We start from the raw sequence: 15111 nt of genomic DNA, 5'->3' as shown, positions 1-15111 counted from the left end.
TTTAGGTGAATGTTGAACAATCAGTTTGTAATTACAAGGGTGGAAACAGTTATTTGAATGAAGTCAATTAATAAACACATCATCATCATCATACGGTATAATTATCCACACACCGGTCTTGGGAAGTATTCAAGTCGCTACATTTCTTGCAGATTGTGCAAATCATGTCGGATTCCAATTATAATAATTATCAAGGACTCACAAAATGCTTGAAATGTACTTATAATGAAGCATTGTATCTTAAGAACAACATTTCAATAAATGTAATCATGTAGCATAGAAAACATCACACACTCACACACATGAGTTGTAGTTAAAGGTGAGCGAAAGGAACACCTACATCCTCGCTCACTTTTTGGATTAATTTGGGCTTCAGTGGAGTGCTTGACTCAGCCGACCGCCTCCAGCCCATTTTAAGGTTCAGCTAATACGGATTATTGAGGGCTGATACAGATCACATTTTTGATTAAGTAACCAATTGAAATGCCAATCATCTCTTTCCTTGAACTTGTGTGCAGGTCAGAAGTGCAATCGTTCCTGTAACGGTCGTTGCTGGGGACCCAAAGAGGACCAGTGTCAGAGCTGTAAGTATATTTCTATTATTAGCTGACAACATAGTCTCCTACAAAATTTTGTTTTCTCAAACAACTAAACTGCTTTCTCAATTACGTTTTGAAGGAAATTTATTTTCTTCTGGATTACAGTCGCAGTTTTAAATAGTTTTAAAGAAAAAACTTGGTTATGTTTAGTAAAAAACATCATGGTTTGGCCTTAAAATGACTACATTTGTTACAATATTTAAGCTATGGATGTACATTAAAATAAGGGAACGTTGACTGCTGGTTTCACAATGGACATGATCAGTGGTTTCCTTGGTGAAAAGCGTGTTTTTTTGACCCATCTACCATCCCGGCCTCCTCCCTACACAGATTTCTGCGAACTATCATTAAAAACGCATTTGTGATACGTCAAAAACAAACACAGTTTTGTATGGGAACATCCTTTTTGGGCTGTCAGAGCTGTAGCTGACGACACACCACATGGCTTTTTACTGGCTTCCTTTCAATGGCATCTAGTGCAGTTTGGGAAAGGCCTCCACAGTCTTTTATGATTATATAAAATACAAACACATAGTTGATCTTAACACTTTGTGTACAATAATGTGGATTTTTTTTTTTTTTTGGTGGTTACATTTGAAATTATTTCTTTTCAAAAGTCCCTCCCTTTTGGATTTGTGCTGCTGCCTTGTTTTACATTGACATATATCCACACCCATATGCTACTCAGACACCAAAAACTAAACTGAAATCAGGGACGTGATTTTATGCTAAATTGTTTGATTGTGAGAAACCTGGCTTGCTTCTATATGACGGTATAAACTAAACCATGTCTAACTAATGTGTTTGTGACATTTACATGCATCAAAGCTTCAAATAAGGCAACTTAAGTGACTTACTGTAGCTCAAGAATAACATTTAGCATGCATATGAGTGTAGCCACTTAAGTTGTCCAAGTTGCCAAATTGTATTTCGTATTTAGACTTGTCTGGAAAGAAATCCTCCGTGTTTGATATTCAAGCTACACTATGTTTCTTTTGGTACTTAGTATGCCTTTCATGATAAATCACATAAAAAGCATCTGTTGAATTTTAACTGGCACTAAATGGCATTTTGTATTTCATTTTACTCGACTCTGATCTGTTCTGGCAATCCCGACAAGAAATGTAGCTAATTTTCTGGCTATAAAATTAGTTTTATCATGTCTGAAGCAGCAGTATGCCATGCAGAGATAAGATCAAATAATGGCCATGGTCTTCCCTGCAAATTACTTTCTTTTTTTCAAATAATCAAAACTATGCTAAAACCCCAATTAAACCGAAAAATTCCAGATTAACTAAAACCATGTACAGACACAAGAAAAAAGAACTATATGCCAATGTTAAACTCATTTATTCAGATTGGTATTTAACGTGGAGGTCATGTGTATATTTGTTTTCATTAATTTGAGGGATTCCTGCTAAAGTTCTAACTGTAACTATATCTGAATGAGGAAGGGATTCGTTTGTGCATGATGTTAAAATCCAGCACAAAATCTATTCCACATGCCTCCAGTTTGAAAGCATGAAATGAACATATCTTGCTGATTCTGCGTCATTATGACACAAAATGAACCATAGCGTTAGTGCAGGCAGAGCACTGAAGGTGTGCTTGTATTTTGCAGATTGGCATCAGCTGTTTGAAATATGCTTCACCATGATTGGTTCATTCACTGCTGTGTGGCTCATAACATCCAATCATATTCAGACATTATAACGTGACACTTATCACTGTTACTCTGATGGTCATGCTCATGCCGACTCATCTGTTGCATTAGCGGCAATTTGTTGTATGGTAATATTGCTTGTACTCTACTTATTGAAGGTCTTATGGTCAAAGGAAAAGATGCAACTTTTGAACAGACTATTTGCAGACTGACATTTATAATATACTGTATTGGCTGGTATTTCCCATAGACTCTATATAAGAAGTGGACGTAGTCACTGTGAGGTCACCCATTGGTTTGTGGACTATGGTTTTGAAGCCTCGAATTTGGCATTTTGGCCGTCGCACTCTTGGTTTTTTGAAACCAGAAGTGACACGAGGGGGTGGAGCTAAGTACAACCTAACGCTGAATAAGACACTTTAAGAGTCCAAAAAGGCTACAATCAACTTTCATGAACTGAAAACAATCTGTGAAAGGGTTTAAGTTAAGACGCCATCTATTTGACTCTAAGTGGGACCATAATTTACTAAATGAACATCATGCTGTGTTGAAGAAGACCAGCAATTGAGACCATAAACTCATGTTTACAATGTTTACTGAGGTAATAAATCAAGTGAGAAGTAGGCTCATTTTCTCATAGACTTGTATACATTCAGACTTATTTTTGCAACCAGAGGAGTTGCCCACTGCTGGCTATTAAAAAGAATGCAAGTTTTAGACACTTCAGCATTGACTTCACTTTTCAGACCCGGAGATTGCCTACTGGTATTTCCAAAGGAGAAACTCTTGACGCATTTTTGTCTTTGTCCATTACATCATGAAAAAATATTTTATATCTAAAAAAATCTAAAATGTGTTAAAGTATTACTGATTTAAATAAACATATTTAGTCACAGTTTATGTTACTCTACTAATCAAATTCACGGTGCGAGAAGTGTCAGTTTGTAAAGCAGGTGTCAGCTTTGTTAATGGGCTGGTTCTGTACAGATATTTATAAGCCCATAATGGCTGTGGGAATACCACTTCCATCAGCACATATCAACACCCAACGACATCCCTAGACCCCCAACACATCTTCCGCAACCCCTCCTACTGGGACCTCCCAGCTTTGAGCAGCAGGGAGAGGATAAGAACGGTCCATCAGCAGGGAGGGGGGCCTCCATGTTATTCCCTCTCCTTCAGTCATCTTTCTTAGACTCTCTCTGTCAGTGTCTGTCTCTCTCTACCGGTGTTGCTGTCTCTATCTGCCTGTCCTTCTACCTCTCTCTCAATTTCAATTCAACTCAGTATGCTTTATTGGCATGAATATAGCAAGGACAATATTGCCACATCATCAAGTAATAATGGGATTATAGAGCAAAAGAACAAGGTGCAATTAAAAAATAAAAAAGTAGCAGAAAATGACTATTCAAAATGAACAAATTATATATAATTAAAATCATTATGGAATTATAAGAACGAAATCATACCAATGCTGGATGTAAATAGGAAGTGGGATGTTTCGTGATCTATCCAGCTACACAGACCGTTTCCCCAAGAAGTTTGCAGCACTAGCAACATCACATTACTAGTGCCCTTGCCTTCGAGGGACAAAGGTCAGACTGTAAACACGAGTTTATGGTCCCAATCACTGGCGTCGAGTCTTCTTTAATACAGAAGGATTTTCATTCAGTAAATTATGGTCCCATTTACAGTAAAATAAATGATAAAGCAGGGTATGCTTTAGGGCGTGGCTACCTTGTGATTGACAGGTCGCTACCACAGCGTTGTCCGGTCTGGGAGTTGTCTGTGTTTTCAGTTCATGACACACTGATAGTTAAGCTTCTGTGTTGCGTGTAGCCTTTGATAATGAAACTGACCAACAGTACAACCTGCCAAAAATGTGGCATTTCTTTAAGCAGGGAACATAAAAAAGTGTGAAGTCATCATCCTTCTGTCTGCCATGTATCAATCTGTCACAGATACTAACACTCTGTCTCTACAGATGTCCATCCATTCATTTTTTATCATCCCTCCATCTGTGTCTAACACACCACTTCACCATCCCTATAAAGGCACACACACACAACACACAGGGAAGCTTGATCTTTAATATGACTATAGGCTTTTCTGTAATGGAACAGAACATACTAACAAACTTTATATAAAACAACATGTACATATTCATGCAGACAAAAAGGCACTCACACACATTTTTTTCGTTTTTCCATTAAAGGTCTCTTTGTTTCTCTCCTCCCTCTTCCTGTTTGATTGCGCTTCCCCTCGCCATCAATTCCCTCCCCTCTTTTCCATCACTCTGTGCGCCGACCACTTCATCTATGCCTTCCAACCCTGGCATGTCTCATCTTATTTGTTCTGCGGTCGCGATCTCATTAAGATAATGAGGAATGAACTGTTTGACCAGGACCTGTTAACAACACGTCACAGACCGGCCCCCGATAAGCCCTGGCCCCGTCTGTCTGCCGCCTTTATCTCGCCGTCTTCATCCTGCATGTCATGATTCATCCTTCTGCCTCTCTTTTCTACTTCGCAACCTTTAATTTTATTGTGCTGAAACACATGGAACGAACAAGTGTAAAAATGTCAAACGAAAGATCACTGCGAAAGATGCTTTTTGTGACATTTCCATGAATAATTATTCAACTGTCTCAGAATCAACAACACGCAGCAGCTTTTGGTGTCAGCACCTCGGCAGGAAAGTGAATGCATTCACGAAGTAAATTATAACTCAACACAACTCCTGATGACCCTATAAGTATAGATGTATAGAATTTTTTCCTAGAAGTGGATGAAGAACAAATCTGAAGTGCAGTCTGAGGGCTGTTTATAGAAGTACAGCCTTGCATAGCTGAAGGGTCTGCATGGAGTGGATCAAGATCAATGCTTTTGCTTTTGGATTCCTCTTTAGTTATTTCAGTTTTTCCTGTAAGAATATACTACTTGAATCGAAATATGTTCGTAGTTATTTTAATAATTTACAATACATTTGTACTATTTAGAAAAAAAAAAAACATTCTTGGCTTGAAAATCCTTAATTCTTTCCCATGTCAGCCTTCCACAATGTGCAAATATGAATGTGGTAGATCTTTTGGTGCCTTCAAATGAATCTTGTGTGCTTGTGTTTACAATATGGGAAGTTTTGTACACAATATGCTTGGCGTTCAAGTGGTTAAGTCGTGAGAACACCACTGCAAAGTAACGGCAATATTAATGGTTACGGTGGGTAACATAATGCGGTAAATGCAAAGGCATAGCCTAATGGCAGTTGGGAATATCAACATTTTACTCATACCTCGGACATATTATAAAACTACAAAGAAAAACAATTATACAACTAAATTCCCAATATATTTACTTTTTATGCGCCGAAAAATGAACTTCCATGGCCTCCGCCATTTCTGACAACGTCAACAAACACTGTCACAACTTGTAAACTTGGAGCTTTCAGAAACTTTCCACTTTACACGGTAAATACGACTCCATTTGAAGGCACCATTTGTCACAGCAGTAGTTAACACAGGTGGACCTAATAACAGTAATTATGGCATTGTATGCCATTGCCAGAGCCAGAGCTGATTATCCAAGCTGTCACTGGCACGGCCCTCGTTACAGTTATTAGTGGCACCTGTGCACTTCCTGCTTTTGCAAGTCAACATGTCCACTATGAGGAAAGGTCTGTCTGGAGGTAAGAACCACCGCATTGTTAGTATTTCTATCCACAGGTATTACCAAATTATGAAACCTAAACAATGGAATTTCAATTTTTTTTTTTTTTTTTTTATTTTTTGTTTGTTTGTCAGACCTCAGTCCAGAGTCTCTTCAAGGATGCAGTGGTGCTTTTTTACATAGCACGCAGGGAAATTAGCTTATATGCTATAAGCTGATGCTGCTCTCGGCTGATAACCATTAGGTCATTGCTGTTACCAGCTGGACCTGTTGAGCAGCAGTAGTGTTTTCATTCACATATTTTTATTCACATTTTGTAGTATCGCGTTAGAAAAGTTGTATGGAAAAGGCAAAAACATCTACAAAACTTCCTCAATTGTGGAAAAAAAAAAGGTTTTTACGCTCGCTTGAGGTGGCTTTTGCCTTTGTCGAAAAAGAGTTGATGAGCTAAATGTGTTATGAAAACGCCTTTGCCAAATGAATTCTGACGTAGCGAACATTTAACTCACATAACTGATCAGCTGTTTTCGCTGTTGGTTTTTTCTCGGATATTCCCACAACATATAAATGTGCGTCTTCGTCTCCGGATAACATGAAACATGGCCAAAACTAGCTGACATAAAAAACAATTAAAACTTACCCAATTGAAACAAATTCCTGAAGATCTCTCTCCATTTTTCTCTCGTAGGTGGTTAGATAGCCAAGCCGACTTGATTTGTTTCCAGTTCGTAACCTCTACTTCTTCTAAAATCTGTTAACTGGTGGATTACAGCCATATGTAGCCTATAGCGCCAACTTCTGACTAAACTACGCTGTAGCCGAGTTTATTTGCTCCAAAGCAGTTAATGCGCCTAATTTGCATTTCTTTTTTTGTGACATTTCAAAAGTTCACTTAGAATTTGCTTGACAATTGAATGGAAACACAGCAATTGTTTACGTTTATTGAATCAATTCCTTCCATTTAATTTAATGAAAAATAGACAGAGACATTCACAAGGACAGCTACAGCTTTCGCTTCCTGTTTTCAGCAGCTGTCGGAGCTACAACACAAGTTGACGTATCACTAGTAGATCCAAAAAACTGGACAACTAAAGCTGAAGATTCGGGTGTTAATTCTCTAGATGCATCACTATGAGTGACCCCTTTCACATTGTCACATTGTTTTCACATTGTCATTTCAAAAATATTGATTATAGCCAATTAAAAAAAAATTGCCACATACTGTATGAATGACACTGAAAGAGATAATTAACATTTTGGGCAGTGATGCATACATTAATTGAGTTTATTTGTAGTCCACTGAATTTCATCAAAGATAATACAGCAACCTTGTTTTGTAATATGGCGCAGTTAGAAAAGAATAGAGCTGAAAACTGATATATGATCTAAATGTCTACCTTAGTGGAGTGTGAAAAGGCCACAGCCAGTGCAGTGATTACCTCGGGATATGATGTACTGCAACAAAGTACATCAGTGAAACTGAAATTCTGGGGAATGCAGAGAGAAACTGGAGAAGTCTTTCTTTGTGTCGACCTTAGTTCACTGTCTGGCGTTGAAGGGAAGCTCTGAGGAGCACCAGATCCTCTACAACACAGCATAGATACACACACACAGTGAGATTAAGACATCACATCTCTTATTTTATCTGGACAGCAAGAAGAGGGAGATGTAGTCTTCATTTTATTAGTATACCATTGTGTCTTTTTATTTGACTGGTTTCAGAAACAAACACCATGATGGACACCTTTATTAAACCAAAATGTTACTATGAAATATTTAGCACAGAGCACTTGAAACACTCTTAAAATCTGTGTTTCAGTCCTTCACAGAGAACATTGGCTGCTCAGCTTTACCTCATAGGTTACAATGGATTCCAATGATGCCAGTTCGTAATACTCCAAATATCTAAATAATGCAATACTTTCATCAATAGGCCATAGGCTCAACCTCCATTGTGTTACCTCATTCGGCAATAGATAGTGACTTAACATTTATTTAAACGAAAATGTTCGCTATTATTACTTTAAACATAAAAGAATCTGGTTCTGTGGTCACTCTACGTTCTCTATACCTATATATGGATGAAATTTGCGCAGATTCTAAGACAAATTTCGCTAGTTATAGAAAGTGTTTCCATTGCAAAAAAATCCCCATCTTTATTTATGGAGTTCTTTTGGAAACCAGATGTGAAAAAGCACATTTAGCTCATGTAAATGGGACCTGAGAGGCAGTGGCTCCTGTGAGTGATGCCGCTGTCCACAGCCTGTTCAAATGGAAGCTTCCAGGCATATTTTATGAGATGGATTCCTTTTGCATTTGTTGTCGCCTGCCTGTTTTTTTTTTTTTTCTTTACGTGTAAGTTTAAAGCCAAATTGATCAACAGTGTTGCGTCTCTCTCTTGGCAAGGTCATTTGTTTGACAAAGTGTCTTTTGAGTAAAGTAGGCCATTTCATTTTAGCTCAGGCACTGTTAATGGAATGCCACTGATGGTACGTAAGGCGTAGGGTGTAGTGTGTGTGTGTGTGTGTTTGCATGTGTGTTTGGTGGGTTGTCTGTGGCTTGTATCAATCACTGTGATAGTATCTTGTCACGACAATGCCCACAGGGAAACATAGCACACATCAAAAAACACAAATACATACATATTCACACATTTTCCCAGAAATGAATACTGTGACAACTTACTATTTCAATCTCAGTAATACGATCTGTGACTAATTTACTTTTACCTCTAATCTGAATGACACTGTTTTACACTCAAGGGAGCAAAAAAATCAGACATCAGCGCATGTTGTTGTTTTTTCTCAGGAAAAGGGAATCCCAAAAAAAACAGATTCTGATATTTCAGACAGGATGGAATTTGATGGAAGTATAAACAAAGAAGTTATGCAACAAATGACTGATCCTTGAGTGACAAGCTCGACACTGGTGTGGACACACAAGATATAGCACCAGTCAAACCACTGTGCTTTTCATTTTACAATGAATACAGTAATACAGTATATTGATTTCCAGTTAGTTCTATGAAATGCATATCTTGTGCATACTTTTTCCAGCGTATTCTCATACAACGTTTCGTATGATATCTTACAAAAAGTTATTCCTCCTTTCTATGAATGTAAAGCAACGTGTGTCAATTTCTGCTCGTTGAATACATGATTACAGTCTTCCGTCTACACGGGAAACAACTTTGTTAGGTTTAGGCAACCAAACCACTTAGTGAGAATCAGGAAAAGGTCACAGTTTGACTTAAAATAACTTAAGTAATACTTAAGTAAGTTGACTTCTGAGCACTGGTGGACTCAGAGGAGGGATGAGGGGGATCTGGTATCCCCCCATGTTCAATCGCAAAAATGCCCTCTTGGATGGTAGATAAAACATGATAAAGTGCTCTCTACGGTGGCCCAATGTGCGAGACAATGTGATTAAGTACCCTCTAGGGTGCCCTTCCAGTGGAAAAATGTAATGCAGTTCCATATAGGCTGCCCTACATGCTAGAAAACGTTCTACGCGCCGGTGCCCTGCCGCATGCAGCTAGTGCCCTTTATATTTTTTCCGCCTGAGTCTGCAAGCAGCAACTATACGCAACTTTTTACTGTGTTAATTTCACTGCTTTATCAACCCCCAATAGCTCTATCATATAGATCCCACTGCTGACACTCTCCTGTGTACATTTACATACGGCTGTCAAGAAGCGAGGCACACACGCACACGGCAGCACATTTGACTATGACAGGCATGCGAGGAAACGGCGGACAGACGTTCGTCGACGACAGTACACTGCGTCAGATCACTATGTCTCTGTCAAATCCAGCTAGAGACCCTCAGAGGAGACGCAGGGAGACGAACACATGATTGAAGATAGCTAGCGGGTGACAGTGATGCTTTGGCTTTAGCTGAACTCGCCATACACAGTTGCATGCGCACACACAAACATACACACATGCGTACATTTTACCAGGCGATTGCAATGCAGATGTTAGACAATTAGGCAGGCTATCCAGCAGTGGAAGAATATGATGATGCATGGACATTTTAGATGGAAGGTTTTTCTGTCTGAATTAAATTAATTGTAATTCAAATCAGTTGTCAGACTCAGACTCATCTGTATACAGCCAATTACAGCCAACAGCTGTAATCGGCTGTATACAGACAGGTATGAGCGCACATACCAGGAATTTTACTCCGTTTTTTGTTGCTCTCAATGTACACAGAAATTGAAATAAAGCTGAAAACAAGGACAACAATATATATTGCCAGACCCAAATGTGACAAATTAAATCACAATCCTTCAATCCTACAAGAGCGAATTAGCTATCTTCCATTCTTAATTCAGCATCCTTGCCCATTTGTCTTAAGGTTTCATAGTGATACAGTTGCAGTGAGGTGGTTTATTATCTTGCTCTTAAGACTGCATTTATATTGTTCACCAATTTTAAGTTAGCCTCGTGAATTATATAACATATATATAATTGTTTTGATGTTATATGATACATGTATTCTCTCTTTCTGTCACTCCACAGTAACTAAGACAGTGTGTGCCGAGCAGTGTGACGGCCGTTGCTTCGGTCCCTATGTTAGTGACTGCTGCCATCGTGAGTGTGCAGGTGGCTGCTATGGACCAAAGGACACAGACTGCTTTGTAAGTGAACACACACATTTACTTTACAAACAAAATTCAAGTTTAAACCAGTTGTTGGCATGGTGATATCGAACAAAATCTCACAAAACCATTTCCTGATCACTGTTCTGTACATTTCCTGTTACTCACAAACCTGACACACTTTACTCGTGACTTTTAACTCCCTTTGATTCAAGGTACTTCTGCAAAAGGATTTATTCCTTCCCGACTCAATTTCTTTTGCGTTAAAATGCCACTTGTGTCGCAAATATCATTAAATGACATTTCGTTCCCGTTTCTTCCTGACATGAGTGTCATTGTTAAACACAGACTTCACCAGCCTCCCCTCCATTCTGGCTCTTCGGCGTGTGCTTTATCAGTTTTATTTTCATCCCTCTGCATGTCAAACTTGTTTCTGCGCTTGTAATTCAGAGCCCATCCCTCAAGGAGCTCCTCCGCCTGACTTTGGAATGGCAACTTCTTGCTAATTTTCTTCACATTTCATCTTTTATTATTCGCAAGAATGAATAAATCAGGAAGTCATTTTGAACTACTCTCCAAATGAGAGGCCAAAGTCTTGATTGTCTCATCAGATTTATTGATTGTCTTTAGACATAAGAGCTTATCTCCAGAGCATTAACATGGATAATATAATTTTTTTTTATAAACCATGCTGGATTAAATGGGTTTATCTTACAATTGTGGGCTAAACATACATTGTACAGTAAATATTATTACACATTTTAAGACTTTTCCCCTGTCTGTCTCTCTCTTTCACTGTCTGACTGACGAAGAAGAATCTAAATACTTAATTATATACTGTGTGTGCGTGTGTGTGTGTGTGTGTGTGTGTGTGTGTGTGTGTGTGTGTGTGTGTGTGTGTGTGTGTGTGTGTGTGTGTGTGTGTGTGTGTGTGTGTGTGTGTGTGTGTGTGTGTGTGTGTGTGTGTGTGTGTGTGTGTGCGTGTGCTTGCAGGCCTGCACCAACTTCAATGACAGTGGGGCATGTGTGACCCAGTGCCCCCAGCCCTTCGTCTACAACCCCACCACCTTCCAACTGGAGCACAATCCCGGGGCAAAGTACACCTATGGAGCCTTCTGTGTCAAGAAGTGTCCTCGTAAGTCCCACCACCTGGACACACGAACACACACCTGCTTTACTACAGTAGTATACTTGTGATGACCTTACACTGAAAACATGAATGCCCTAGTCATAACCCCTTCATGTCTTCATGCCCTAACCTAAAAGTCATCCCAACCTTAACCTTAAAGTACTTATTCCAAGGTATTATTATCTTTGCCAGTCCACTTTGATTTTAAAGCCCAAAACTATTTCCTCATATGCCTTGTTCTGATTGGTCAGCTGTCCCACCGGTGTGACTGGTCAACCAAACCCAACGTATTGGATTTCGCTCCAGCTTTGCTCTAACTTGCTTTGGTTGAGGGCGTGCCAAACTAGCCGCCAGGCAAAGTGTATTACTTGGTGACATCACCACGTTACAGAAGACACAGTTACAGAGGGACTTCAAGCGTTTTAGCTAGTTCAGGAGCAGTGTTTCTGTGGGGGAGAGTAACTCCCTTTGGCGTGGACTTTGGGCTTTGTACCTTTGCAGACCTTTTACATGCACAAAAAACGATACTATATAACACACTAACTTAAACGGAAAAAGCATAGTAGGTCCCCTTTAAAGAAAAAAAAAGATTCCTTCATCAACCGATAGTGAATATAACTTGCTTTACATGCTAAAGTTAAATATTTTTCCCCTTGGCAATTACATGTGTGACATTGAGGTAAAGTTAAATAACAAATTCAGAGGACATTTGAACATTGAATCCGACCCATTACTGCCATCTCCGAGGATTAGAGAAAGTTGATTAGTTGATACATGAAGCATACCATAGAAAAACAATACTTAAATGCTTGTGTATTACTGAGCATCTGTCAAAATAAGCCATTATATTCCTATTTGCATAATGCCAGTATAATACTTAGCAAAGATCATATAGTAAATGTACATACACACAGACACACTCACACATTCATGTGCATTTTCATAGACTGATTTTAATGGACTGTACACACTCATGCAGGCAGAGTGCATGGACAGCAGCCAGCACAGTTATGCTCTTTACATGCCTTGTTTATTTTTGAACGCTGGCAGATAAATGCATCCACCTCTTCTCGCCGTTTTGCTAAGAACAAGAGCAATGATTAGATACTGGAGATGCTTGAATTATGTTTACTTCTCATAACCTTCTTATTGTTGCTGGTAGAGCAAATATTACTACTGTAAATACTGCTTGTTTTATGTTTTATGTTTTCTGAAGATAATGTGTATGTTTGTGAGTGCTCTCTTGTATGCCAATCTTTGTGAGGACTTTAAGACCTCGAGAATGAGGACATTTTGACATTGTTGCTGGCCTTCACTTTTACAATGGGCTGTTTAAGTTCATCCAAAATCTCCCATGGGTGATTTGGGTTGAATTGTGGTGACTGTGTTTTTTTTGTTTTCTGTAATTCATCGCCCGTCTGTATATTTAAGTGGACACAATGAAATTGAATAGAGTAGTTCAAACACTTACGGCTCCGTGTTCATGATGACCACAAGGTGGTGGGGCTTTGGGTCGGCTCAGTGTCTTCTGCATGACCTGGCATTTGGGCAAAACACAGGTTTTATTCTCTTCAGTGCTGATTGGATATTGTAGTGTTTCGCCATGAGCTAAGCTCATTTTGGTGTCAAGGATGACTGGAGTTTGTGTTTTTCACCTGCACGCTCAAGCCTCTTTAAATGTGCCCACTGGCTAGCTCATGGCTGTTGCTCTGAACTCCTCTCATATGGTGGATACAGCTGATAATGCCGTCCCGCCTGACGGCATTGGAAATGTATCACCCACCCTCCAGTTCCCCCTCAGGTAAACACGTAGACTGTATATAAGAAGAGTTCAGCAATTTGGCCGTCGACATTTCGTTTTTTGTCCATTGCTATCGTGGCTTTTTGCAACCAGTAGTGACACGAGAGGGTGGAGCCAAAAAAAAACGAATGCCGAATAACACATTTTTTGGCGACAAAAATGATACAATTAACTTTCATGAACTGAAAACACACTGTGAAAGGGTTAAAGTTGTGAGACGAAAAAATGGACAACTACCAGAGCGGACAACGTCGTGGTAGCAATACAATACTTTACTGTCTAAATGGCACCATAAATTACTAAATGAACATCATGCTGTATTGAAGAAAACTTGAAACTAGCGATTGAGACCATAAACTCATGTGTACAATGTTTACTGAGGGAATAAATCAAGCAAGAAGTCAAGGGTCATTTTCTCATAGACTTCTATACAATCAGACTTTTTTTTGCAACCAGAGGAGTCACCCCCTGCTGACTATTAGAAAGAATGCACGTTTAGTGGACTTTCAGATTTGCTTAAATTTTCAGACCCAGAGGTTGCCTACTGGGTAAACACTGTTAGCTCTGTCAGCATTGTTGCCGTTTTTTGCACTGTTTCTCACCATGTTGAGAGCCGTGCGGGGGCAATGGAAATGCCCCTAATCTCGCATTTAAAATCTTTAAACTCCGACACAGGGCATAGACTTGTCAATATGGGCCATGACATGCAGAGAAGGGATTATAGACAAGGCTGCCTCCATTATTGATACAAGGACCTGGCTGCTGAATACTTCCTCCCTGTAGCAAAGCTTTTCTGTGGTTTGTAGTTTGCTGTTTGGTCAATAACTTTGAATTGTTTCTTGCATTGGGCTATGGACTTTTGCAGAATAACAACACCAGCGGTTTGGTCTGCATCACCACCATATCTCATCTTACTTCTTTGCAGCATTTTTAGTCTTGGTATTACTCCTGTGTGTTTTGTGACCACTACCCAGCTAACCATCAACCGCTCACCATGCCCACAGCTAATTGTGGACACCCCACGCTGTTCCCAAAATCTGTGAAAAGGCCAACCAGCGGGGAGGGTAGTAGGGCTTGTGGTTGAAGGCAGTATAATACAACCATTTAAATGTTTAGTGTGATGAAAGTAAGTCTCTTAATGCTGCTATAAAAACAGTGTAAGTCGTGGTTGTGTGCATATTTCAGGCTTGTTTAAAGGGTAGCACAAAATCTAATGTCTTTTCTGTTTGTTTTGTGGTAGCTGTTCATACAGTGAGCTACTGTGTAGTGTGCCATTTCAATTTGTGTATTAGGTCAGTGGTTAGTGATCTGCTAGAGCCTACAGATAGCCATTGATATGAGCTCAATTTTCCTACAGTGTGGGCTGAACTTCCAACTGAATAGAGACTTTTAGAAAGGAAACCGGGTCCAATGAAAAAGTCAAAATAATAGAGCAGTAGGCACACAAATTGTGAGTTGCACAAGCATGTACAATGCTTATTTCACTGATTAGTAAATATTTAACATTGCTTTCTTTATAATGAAACACCAATTGCATTACATATTTAAGTTGGCATGCTAAAAATAAAAATAAAAATAAAGTTTTTACCCTTTAATGCAACTCATGTACAGACAGAGCTTCCGTCAGACAAAGTGAATGAAAGTGACTTT

General features: G+C 39.2%; 1 protein-coding gene across 3 annotated transcripts in view; it reads left to right on the top strand.

The window, feature by feature from the left end:
* LOC119499855 (receptor tyrosine-protein kinase erbB-4-like) overlaps positions 1-15111 on the top strand; it is a 352862-nt gene that overhangs the window by 232236 nt on the left and 105515 nt on the right. For all 3 annotated transcript variants that reach the window (XM_037789066.1, XM_037789067.1, XM_037789065.1), the window contains exons 5-7: positions 519-584; positions 10452-10570; positions 11525-11666. In XM_037789066.1, coding sequence (XP_037644994.1) covers positions 519-584; positions 10452-10570; positions 11525-11666 — 327 coding nt within the window. The remainder of the gene's footprint in view (positions 1-518; positions 585-10451; positions 10571-11524; positions 11667-15111) is intronic.

Source organism: Sebastes umbrosus, chromosome 13 (assembly GCF_015220745.1).
Source record: "Sebastes umbrosus isolate fSebUmb1 chromosome 13, fSebUmb1.pri, whole genome shotgun sequence".
Classification (NCBI taxonomy): domain Eukaryota; kingdom Metazoa; phylum Chordata; class Actinopteri; order Perciformes; family Sebastidae; genus Sebastes; species Sebastes umbrosus.
Note: the sequence above shows the minus strand (reverse complement) of the source record. Positions and strands in the feature narration are given on the sequence as shown.